This window comes from Mauremys mutica, chromosome 20, assembly GCF_020497125.1.
Source record: "Mauremys mutica isolate MM-2020 ecotype Southern chromosome 20, ASM2049712v1, whole genome shotgun sequence".
NCBI lineage: Eukaryota > Metazoa > Chordata > Testudines > Geoemydidae > Mauremys > Mauremys mutica.
In genome coordinates, this window is record NC_059091.1 from 8,340,815 (window position 1) to 8,352,104 (window position 11,290).

The 11,290-nt window shown below is 48.4% G+C and overlaps 1 protein-coding gene across 7 annotated transcripts; it reads left to right on the forward strand.

Annotated features, from left to right (window-relative positions):
• Positions 1–202: 202 nt before the first annotated feature.
• On the forward strand, positions 203–9,847 carry HNRNPA1 (heterogeneous nuclear ribonucleoprotein A1). Of its 7 annotated transcripts, none has more exons than XR_006574547.1 (12): positions 204–357; positions 1,064–1,180; positions 1,917–2,063; positions 3,122–3,332; positions 3,487–3,579; positions 3,674–3,769; positions 4,126–4,197; positions 4,555–4,677; positions 5,089–5,214; positions 5,818–5,976; positions 9,365–9,439; positions 9,733–9,847. XR_006574547.1 is itself a non-coding variant. In XM_044994934.1 (11 exons), the coding sequence occupies exons 1-10, from the start codon at positions 343–345 to the stop codon at positions 5,967–5,969; spliced, it is 1,152 nt and encodes a 383-aa protein (XP_044850869.1). In that variant the 5' UTR covers positions 204–342; the 3' UTR covers positions 5,970–5,976; positions 9,365–9,847. The 7 variants fall into 7 exon arrangements, 5 of the variants coding, with proteins under 5 accessions (XP_044850870.1, XP_044850869.1, XP_044850868.1 ...); XR_006574548.1 differs by having other exon boundaries at positions 5,914–5,976; XM_044994934.1 differs by having other exon boundaries at positions 9,365–9,847.
• The last annotated feature ends 1,443 nt before the right edge of the window (positions 9,848–11,290 follow it).

Here is an 11,290-nt window from a genome sequence, read left to right on the forward strand (position 1 = left end):
GAGAAAGACGGGGCGGGGGGGAGGCATGGACGCCCAATGAGATACGTTAATAGGCGGGACTTAGGCCATCTTAGCCAGTAGACTGCCGCCGTGGGGTAGTTCAAGCATCTACTACCAATGAGATGTGTCTGCCGGTCGTGGCTATCCAATCGGATGTGTGGGGGCGTGACCCGACCCCTCTGTCCAATGGGAGCACGCGGCGGGCGGAGCACTAAGAGGGGGCGGTGGAGTGAGGCGGCGACGCTCTCCTCATTCAGCCCTTTCTGAATCGGCGCCTCACGAAGGAAGCATCGCGCGCGCAGCAGTCTGAGACGGAGGCCTACACCCCCCCCACCCGCCGCCATGTCCAAGTCCGAGGTGAGCCAGGCCCCGGGACTCCGGCCGCCATCTTCTCCACGCGGCCCTCCCCTGGCTCTGCTGCTCCGGAGCCCTCGGCGGCGCCTTACTGCTCTGGGGGCCTCTTAGGCTGCGGTCTAACCTACAAAGGCCCCTGTTTGCGCCTGCGGCGGTGCGCGTACTGCGCGTGCGCTACCGAGGGCGCCCCCCCACCTCAGAATTCGCGCGTGCGCGGCCCTTCTCACCCCGTAGGGGCGGCCCTTCCGCGCCTGCGCGGCGGGGACGAGTCTCTGGGTGTGGGCCCTTCCTCGCGCCTGCGCCCGCCTTTGTGCAGAACCGGAGCGGAGCTATGGCGGCCGGCCGAGCGGCGCGTGGCGGACATCGGGTGCGCGTGCGTGTCTGCTCGCCTCGCCCTTCTCGCGCGCTAGGCGCCTGGGCCGGGCGGGGTGCAAGGCGGCGGGGCGGGGCGGGGCGGGGGGGGGGTGATCCGTGCCCCCGGGGGGGAGGGGGGCTGAGAATCCCGAGGGGCAGGAGCCGTGGTTCGCCTGGAAGCCATTGTGCAGTGGGGGGGGGCTCCCCCCCCCCATCGTCAGGGTCGGATGCTCTCCTTGGTGGGGAGGGGATTCCTGCTCCCCAGGTCTGGATCAGTGTCCCTGGGGTGCGGGTTAGCCCCGGGAGGGAGGCTGCTGATCGTGTTTCCAACTCGTGGCTGCTTCTTCCTCTCTAGTCCCCTAAGGAGCCCGAGCAGCTGCGCAAGCTCTTCATCGGTGGCCTGAGCTTCGAGACAACGGATGAGAGCCTCCGTGGCCACTTCGAGCAATGGGGCACGCTCACCGATTGCGTGGTGAGTGTTCTGGGCCCAAAGCCCTCTCTGAAGCACTCCAGGGCTGCTTCTCTTGGGCAGGGCGGCTGTGTTACATTAACTTAGCAGCCTTCAGAATGGAGTAAAGATGTTTCCTTGCGAGGAGCGGGAAGGGAGCAAATAAGCTTGTATGTAATTGATATTAAAACTCAGAAATGGGTGAAGGAATCTCATTCTGTGGCAATACTGGGTTTTGATGCAGTGGGGAGCGATGAAGAATTTTGTTTTTTACTTACCAGTTAAGAGTCCTTAAATTACTATTCGTACGTACGTACATCCGAGGAAGTGGGTATTCAGCTCATACTCCAAAACGTCTGTTAGTCTATAAGGTGCCACAGGATTCTTTGCTGCTATTCCTAGATAGTGGAATATTATGTAACTGGTCTAGTTGCATACTTAGTGTTGCTCTGAAGGATTCGCTGTACATAAAAGTGGCCATATTAGGTCAGACTAATGGTCCATCTAGCCCAGCATCCTGTCTTCCAACAGTGGCTGATGTCAAATGCTAGTTTAGAGGGAATTAACAGAACAGGGCAATTATCAAGTGATCCATTCTGTCATCTAGTCCCAGATTCTGGCAGTCAGAGGTTTTCAGTAACTTGTAGGACAAAGCCAATGCTAGATAATAACCTTAGATGTTCCTTTGTTCTCATCTGTATGCCGCTTTGCATGTTTCAGTTATTTACTTTGATCACTAATAGAGATGTATCATTTCTAGGTAATGAGAGATCCAAATACCAAGCGCTCCAGGGGCTTTGGGTTTGTTACATACTCTACAGTAGAAGAGGTTGATGCTGCCATGAATGCTAGACCACACAAAGTTGATGGCAGAGTTGTTGAACCAAAGAGGGCCGTATCCAGAGAGGTATGAATTGATGTTTAGTCTAATCATGATGTTTGTGTAGCCTTAAATTGGCTGTTCATGCACTGGTGATATAGTGTTAAATAGTCCTGTGTGCTTGTGTAGGGAGTGGGATGAGGTTATTGTGAGTGGTTTGGCTATAACCAAGGGTTTAAACTGTGAAGAAGAGCTTCTCTTCATGGGTTGGGGGAGCAACACTCCCCACACACAGAGCTCCCCCTACATTAATCATGCTGGCTGTAACTGTCAATGCACTGGTGCCAGCCAAAACATCCCCCCCCCCCCCCCGCCCAAAGGACATTAGTCAATGGCTATAGATTAGTCGATGGTATGGATAGGGATGGGCAAACTATGGCCCATGGGCCGATTTAATCCGGCCCGCAGCTCCCATTGGCCGGGAACTGTGACCAGTGGGAGATGCAGAATGGTGCTGCCTTGCCTTCACATATAAGTGGGAGGAGGAACATGCCACTGCTTCGAGGAGGTGCTTGAGGTAAGGGCTGCCCAGAGCCTGCACCCCGAGTCCCTCCCCTGCCCCAGCCCTGATCCTCTTCCTGCCCTCTGAATCCCTCAATCCCAGCCCACAGCACCCTCCTGCACCCCAAACTCCACACCTTCAGCCCCACCCTGGAGCCCACACCTCTAGCCAGAGTCCTCATCCTTTGCACCCCAGCCCAGAGCACCTCTCCCCCCACATGCTGGATTCATCATTTCTGGCCCCACCCCAGAGCTTGCACCCCAACCCCAATTTTGAGAGTAACTTCCATACCCAGATGTGGCCCTCGGGCCAAAAAGTCTGTCCATCCCTGGCATAGATGGTACTGAAATTCTTAAAGCTGAACCATGCCATTAGTCACTCACTACAATTGATTGTGAAGGGGGACAAAATTTCATTTGTGCACTAGCCTTTAACTTCTGTTCGCAGTCAAGGTGCACAACTACGCATATTGGCTTTCTTTGTTTCAGCTATGGGAGCCTTGCAGTTCAGCCCAGTGTATGAAACGTCCTAAATTTGTACATCTCAGATAATACTTAATACTGCCGTATTCTATCCTGCATAGGACTCACAGAGGCCTGGAGCTCACCTGACAGTGAAGAAAATCTTTGTTGGTGGGATTAAGGAAGACACAGAGGAGCACCACCTGCGAGACTACTTTGAACAGTATGGCAAAATCGAAGTGATTGAGATCATGACAGACCGTGGCAGTGGCAAGAAGAGAGGCTTTGCGTTCGTCACCTTTGATGACCACGACTCGGTGGACAAGATTGTTAGTAAGTATCCCAGTGAGCCTATTACATAAAGCTCTGCAAACCAGCAAAGAATCGATAGTATTTGAATGGGAATTGTCCTTGGTTTAAAATCCGGATGCAGGTGTGGATGTAACAGTTAATGACAACCTAGTAATGTCTGATTCTTCCCTTTCAGTTCAGAAGTATCACACTGTGAATGGCCACAACTGCGAAGTGAGGAAAGCACTGTCAAAGCAAGAAATGGCCAGCGCTTCGTCCAGCCAAAGAGGTGAGGACAGTTTCTATAAATGAGTTTGAAATTAATCCCAAACAGACCCTTGATGATTAGCTGTGCCATTCACAAACACCACTCTCTCTTCTAGGTCGCAGTAGCTCTGGGAACTTCAGTGGTGGCGGCCGTGGAGGTGGATTTGGCGGAAATGACAACTTTAACCGTGGCAGCAACTTTAGTGGTCGTGGTAAGTGACTTAAGGGGTTGTTCTGACTAGAATTAAAAGGGTACTGTCAGGCTAACACAACTAAAGTTTTAGCCCATAGGTTAACACACCTGCGGCTGCAGTTCTGGCTATTGATTTTACTTGTTGATTTGGACACGACTAAGTGCAATTCTCCTTTCTTGGCTCTTGGATTCCAACATGGTACAAGGGCTCATTCAGGCAGAGCTTGGATTCCCTGATTCCCTGCGACAGTCTCCATCAATTTATACAGCTGCTTCATTCTGTAAAACTGGCTTACAAAAACGTGTGCCCTGGGCGCCAGCACCTGACAGTGTCCCTTCCCGGATAGACTGAACACAAAGGTTTGTTCTTTTCAGGTGGGTTTGGTGGCAGCCGCGGTGGTGGCTATGGAGGCAGTGGAGACGGCTATAATGGATTTAGCAATGAGGGTAAGGCCAAAGCATAACTTTACTGACATGTCAGCGCCCAGGTTGCCTTGCGCCAAGGCTGAAAGGTGCTACGCCCATGAAGAAGCACTGGTGACGTGAGGAAAGTGACTAAACTCCAACTCCTTGGCCTGGCGGAAAGGCTGATACAAACTGACTGCAGCATGGACCCAACTGGATCCATCCAGATAGAATTATTGTGTTAAGCATGTCGCATTGATTGGTCACAAATTTTCTACGCACATACATTGGTTTACCAAAGTGCATGCTGTGATCAGTTCTTTGGGGAGTTCCTAATTCCGTCAGTGAACTGTGGATTGTGCAATGCTGGAGTTCAGCAGTCTTGTTGTTATTTTGTAGGTTATGGTGGTGGTGGTGGCGGCGGTGGCCCTAGCTACTCTGGTGGGAGCAGAGGCTACGGTGGCAGTGGCAACTACGACGGCTATAACAACGGAGGTGGTGGCTTTGGCAGTGGCAGTGGAGGTAAGTATCCCTTCCGTGTCACTAAGGGACCTTGCTCAGAAGTGGACTACTTGGCTTTCAAACAGCAACGCCAGTTCTTTCCGCTGTGCTACAGTTTCGTGGCGAAAGCCTTTATTCCTAGTAGACCAACATGGGGCATAATTTCCTAAGCTAACTCAACCTCCCCATTGCCATGTGGCTTGTTGCACCTCCTGTTTCCCAAAATTCCGTTCTGTATTCTCAGCCTTGGGCCACCTCACTCCCTCCCCTGGCACGTTGCACAGGCAAGAGAACGTCCTTGCTCTGGAGACTGCCTTTGAGTTCTCAAAACCGTGCTGCAAAAACCGCCGTTCAGCCGGATGCCCTGCACAGGTGCTATTGCTGAGAAGGACAGGCTGTGATTTGGGATGCCTATCGCTTGTTCCACTCTAGGAAGCAGCTTTGGAGGTGGCGGAAACTACAATGACTTCGGCAGTTATAACAACCAATCTTCAAACTTTGGCCCTATGAAAGGAGGGAACTTCGGAGGCAGGAGTTCTGGTCCATACAGCAGCGGTGGTGAGTCTCAGAAAAAGGGGTCTGTCCTTGTAAAGGGGGAGTAGGTGTGAGGGAAGCCACAGCCAATACCATGATGCCACACTTGTGGTACAAGCTTGAAATCTACCTGCCTAGTATCTATAATTATCTAGTTTTAACCAGGGGAACAGTCACTATCCCACAGTTAAAAAGGAAAGCTGACATGAAAATATCCTTGTCCATTTAACCTCACACAGGCTTAACTTGCTGTGATCGTAGTAAATCAAATGCAGTTCTAGCTGAATATCACCACTTGAATATCCAACAGGAACAAACTCATGCTTCAGAATATGCTTAATTGCAGACATTCACACACACAGTTGGGATCAAATGCAGTCCTTTGCAATTGTGGCATACCTGAATCTAATCCACTGCCCTACCTTGCTGTCAGGTTTGCCAAACCCTCAGTCTTTGTGTTTGCTATAACATAGGGGTTCACAAACGGGGTCAGGGCCCTTCAGGTGGTTGTGCTGTTACAAACCCGCCCCCCCATGTAGTAAGCTGTCAGCCTCCACCCCAAACCCTGCTTTGCTGCCAGCATTTATAATGGTGTTTAAATATATAAAAAGTGTTTTTAATTTATAGGGGGGGTCGCACTTGGAGGCTTGCTATCTGAAAGGGGTCACCAGAACAAAAGTTTGAGAACCACTGCTATAACGCCATCTCCAATTGCTCTCTCAGGTGGCTACGGTGGCTCCAGTAGTGGCGGTAGTTATGGAGGTGGGCGAAGGTTTTAACTACCAGGTAAGCATCTGGACATTGCACCTCTCAGTCAAACGTATCATGCTAGTGAATCAGTAACAGTAACTAATGTAGCTGAGCAAGTACCCAGTAAAAAGACTTAATTTCAGTAAAATGTGGATGTTTAAGCTAATATTCAGATCAGCTATCTGTGGGAACGAACTTGCTATTGGATTGTAGCCTTGAGTCTCAATGTGTTTAGATTAACAACTTTATTCCATATTATTCAACAGGAAACAAAGCTTAGCAGGAGAGGAGAGCCAGAGAAGGGACAGGGAAGCTACAGGTTACAACAGTTGTGAACTCAGCCAAACACAGTTGTGGCAGGGTGTAGCTGCTACATGAAGACATGTGTTAGACAAACTCTCCTTTGCAAACATAAGGACTGTATTTGTGACTAATTGTATAACAGGTTATTTTAGTTTCTGTTCTGTGGAAAGTGCAAAGCATTCCAATAAGGGTTTTTATGTAGAATTTATTTTATTTTTTTCCGCACCCATGCTGTTGATTGCTAATTGTAATAGACTGATCATGACGCTGAATAAATGTGTCTTTTTTTAAATGTGCTGTGTAAGTTAGTCTGGTATAAGTCCATTGAATGCCATCCTAGCTCTATGAATGCTGCAGTGCCTGCATGTAACTAGACCAGGTATAGCTCAGCAATAGTGTACTGGGCAGGGACAGTCATTTGTGGGCCATGTCAGGACTCCTGAGCTGGGTCCTGAATACTAATGCCAGAGGCTGTGTGCATTAGCAACTTGACAGCTGTAACCACCAATGGAATCTGTAGATTTAGTTGTGCTGCCTCCATGTAACCCTTGTAGACAGGACTTGGGTATCCAGCTGCCACAGGCGCAGCTGTTGGTGAATTACAGCTGCAAAGTCTGCTAGTGTAGATGGGTCCAGAGACTGTCTTACAGCAAACAAATGGGGCTAATTCCTCGAATGGTGCATATACCCATGTAAACCTTTTCTCAGCAAACAAGATTAACTTACAAGAACAAAAGTCAGTTGATGTTGAGTAGCTAGGGCTGTAAACTGAAGTTTAATGGACCGGTCCCTGCCAGCCAAAACTTCCCATAAAACTGTCCCTGGGCATCTCACAAAGTTAGGGGGATTAACTCTCACTGGCATGGATCTTCTGTCCAGTTAACCACACCCTAATGGCTGGCAGAGGTTGGAACTAAAACTCCTTAAAACCCAGCTCTAGCAGTGAGGGGAGGGGAAGGCCTAGTTCTGCTGAGAAGCACATCCCAAATTCACAGCAAGCGGCAGGAGATATTAATGGAGGCCAGTCTAGGTGACCGTGAAATCTTACCTGTGTAATGATAAAGGAAAGCTGAGTGCATCCAGGGTTACTTTGAAAGCAAGCTGCACTTCTGTTTCTCTCAAAGCGATCCAGCTCAGATGCCTGTTAAATGTTTCCACCAGCTAGACAGTGGCATCATGACCATAGGTGTGGCAGAATCGTGACACTGGATCAGCTTGGGCCTCAGGCTGGGAAAGTTGCACTGCATTTTTCTTTTTAACACAAGTGCTCAGCAAAAGGGTTGATTCTCAAATACAGCTGCCAGCTTTGAGAAACGGTTGAAGTTTCTCAGACTGCTGAAATCAGACTCTAATCTCTGCCTCTTCTAAGCACCGAGTGGGTTCTGCAGAGGTTGTCTGAACGAACGGTTGCCTCTTGATATCTGAGGCATTTTCTGACTGATGCAGTGTCATTCCATTGCAGTTTTAAACCTGTGTATAAACATAGACACCCAACTGCTGTAACTGAGTCTCCCTTTTTTTTGTTTTTAAACTGGCTGGTAACTAACTGTGCCTCAGCCTGTTTTAAAGGGGAACTGCAGAGGAAGAAACTGACTGTAGGCGATAGCCCCAAAATGTAAACTGCTCATTAGGAATATCAGATCTTTGCTGGCATGTAAGAGAGGGCTGGAGATGAGGTGGGATGAACAAGCTTCCCCAGCCCTGTAATTTGAAGAACATTAAAATCTTACTGCCTGTGTTAAAGGTTTAAATTCCAACTGCTGAAGTAGTTGGGATAAAAACTCTGACCTGGCACCTCCTCCTTCTGTCCTAAGCCTCCAACACAGTGAAGACCTGAGCTTTCTAATGTAAATGAGTAAAATCTCCGTTCTGCAGTTGCCCTCTAATGCAGGCTGCAGACGAGTGCTGCTGCTGCTTCCTACAGCTGCCTAAAAGCATAGCTTTAGTTTCCTTCTGTTTGCGGGAGTCATTGAGAGCTCTCAGTTCTTATTCTTGTATTTCAAATCAAGGCATTCACTTGTGATCTCAATTCTCTGATAAAGAGCAACTTAGCCCCATGGTAACTGTTTTGAAGCAGGCCTGTCTCTAAATCATGTTGGCATATTTCTAACAGATCTCTTCAGCTGAATGATTATGAAGTGTATTAATGTGGAATGCAAAAAAAAAAGTTTTTAGTTCCATTGGGTTTTATGTGGCTGAGTTTGCAATAGCAGGTGGATCCTAAACTTATTGAGGGAGACAAGAGACCTCAGGATTCATGGAGTATACTCTTGGCATGGCTTGATAACGTTGAGGACATGGTAGCATACCACAACAGAGGAAGGCACTCCAGGAGCCAAGAACTAAGTAGCTTAAAGATCCAGGAGACATGCAGATGTTGAGCTACTAGGAGCTGCTAGCAAGCATAGCACGAATGGCTTCGAGTTCAGACACTTCTACAGCTGAGAGAGAGTAGACACTTGTGTGTGGAGTCCAGTGTACACAGATAAGCCAGGTGCAGGCTCTGCACTCTAGGAGGGAGTGGAGTATCAGTGACCATCGAAGGAGGCAGACAAGAGTAAAGATCCTTGCTCTTAGGACTAGCAGTCAGATCCAGAAGGCAAGGTTTTATTACTGTGCTTGTAGGTAAGAACAGATTTTACTTATGTCCGTATGGTTTTGCCTGAAATTAATTTGTCAAGTACTTTGCTAAAGCTTTGTGTAATGAACCCAAGTAGTCAGGCTAGCTGTCTTGAAATCTACAAGATGGGCTTTTTAAACTCGCCCAGTGCTGCAAGTGCAAGCACCAGATGGCTGGAATATAGTGACTTTAAATTACTCGGTCACTGGCCTGAAAGTAATGCTCGCCAACCTATTTGTGGCACGTTCATTCTCAATTCACTGCCTCTCATTCTATTGCCATTATTATTGGAGCTGCTTAATGTTTACCCACTTTCTTAGCACTGCAGTCCAGATTCTGTAAACTGCCTTTGTGCCCTGTCAATGCCTTTCAGAGGGCACTCAAATTGGCCAGCAGTTAACTCTTTAAATTGCAATGGGGGGTGGTCATGCAGGGTAGCTTTTAAATGTCCTGGGGAGCAGCTATGCTGGAAAAATCTAATGTTTGCCTTCACTTTTATAGGAGGAAATGCCCAGTGCTAAGCCTGCCCTCTAAACTAGAGGACTCCATGTACATCTGCGGTGGCTGCTTTAAAAGGTGAGATCTGTGGGGGGTTTCTCATTGTAGGCCACTCTGTTCGTGACTGCTGGTAATCCCTGGTGTCTTCTCTTCATGGCTCTAGTATGCTTTGTTGGGAAAACTACCTCTGTTGGGCCCGGGGTAGATTTCAACCCTCAAACAGGAATAAGGGATGTGGCTTTGTCTAGTGTGAAGCAATTTAGAAGCCCACACAAGAAGCAGACCAGCTAGTGATCCCAAATTACTTGCGGTAATGTCTGCTCTCTACTCACGTGTTGTCTCACTTCCTTGCAATACTTTCTCTTATCTAGCCGGAAGCCCAGCTGATGTCTCCATGGAGAGTTGCGGAGCTGCTGTGTAGCTGTGTTTCTTGTTCATATTTGAACGCATCTTTTTTAAATAAAAAAATATTTTTTTTACAATAAAGCTGTCTCTGAAAGTTTTAACTTTTTTTTAAAAAGCACTGCAAACCTCAGTCTTGACCTAGTACTCCATTGTGCAAGGTGCTGTACAGATGCACAACAAAGACCCTAGTCCCTACCCTAACAAGCTAAGTATGAAACGAAAAGAGGAAGCAATGAGGCACTACTGGTGAACATGAGACAATTGATGTAGCACAGTAGCTGCTTGGCCACTGCCAAGGTTATGTGAACAAAGGAAAGACTGTGAGGTGCCCCTCCCAAGCAGGATAGGCAGTGTGGTGGGTTGTGGGGGAGCATTGCTTGGCTGAAATTCTGACAAATGGATAATGAAAGGCTGCCATCATTAGGCAATGAGAGGTGGGAGCTGCCATCTCTAGTGTATGAGATGATGGCCAGACAAGTAGGCTGTGAGTGGCCATGGAAGTGAAGGCAAGTAGCTTGTTCGATGTGAGGGGAAACGGAGCCAGTGGAAGGATGCAGAGGTGGCACAGTCAAAGCAACAGGCTAGGAGGATGACTTGTATAGCAGCATTTTGAATGGATGTGAGCAGGATGAGCTAGCATTCGTCAAGGCCCCACAAAAGGATACTGCAGTACTTGAGGTGCAAGATGAGAAATTGGATGAGAATTTTTTCTCTCTATCCACAGCAAGCTCTTATCTTACGCAGCAAGAATGAGTAGGGTGTGAGGCTCTAGAGAGTGCTGAGGTGAAGATGATGATACCCAGGTTATGGGCTTGAGTGATGGAGGTATCCATAGTGATGGGGAGGTCTGTCTTGTTCACCCTGAGCTTAAGCATTGCTGGACACCCATGAGATCTTGGACACGTGCCGAAGTGTTAATTTGGCCAGAAGACTCCTCTGGTGTAAAAAGGCAGGTCTGTGAATCATCCATATAGAGGTGGTACTTGTGGATGCGATGGTGTGGAGCAGGAAGGGTGGGGGCAGAATGCTGCCTTAGGAACCCCCATAGAAAGTTGAGGGGCTGAGGAGAATCCTCAAAACCTGCTGAACGAGTGATTAGAGAGGGAGGAGCCATGGGAAGACAAGATATTGAGAAGTGCTCCACTTAGGAAGGAACAGTCAGTTGCACACATACAAAATGGGAAATGACTGTCTAGGAAGGAGGAGTGGAAAGGGCTCTGGGGGTCATGCTGGATCACAAGGTAAACATGAGTCAACAATGTAACACTGGCAAAAAAGCAAATATTCTGGGATGTATTAGGAGTATTGTAAACAAGATAGGAGAAGTAATTCCGCTCTACTCCGCTGATTAGGCCTCAACTGGAGTATTGTGTCCCGTTCTGGGTGTCACGCTTCAGGAAAGATGTGGACAAATTGGAGAGAGTCCAGAGAAGAGCAACAAAAATGTTTAAAGGTCTGGAAAACATGAGGGAAGATTGGAAAAAATTGGGTTTGTTTAGGCTGGAGAAGACTGAGGGGGGGTAG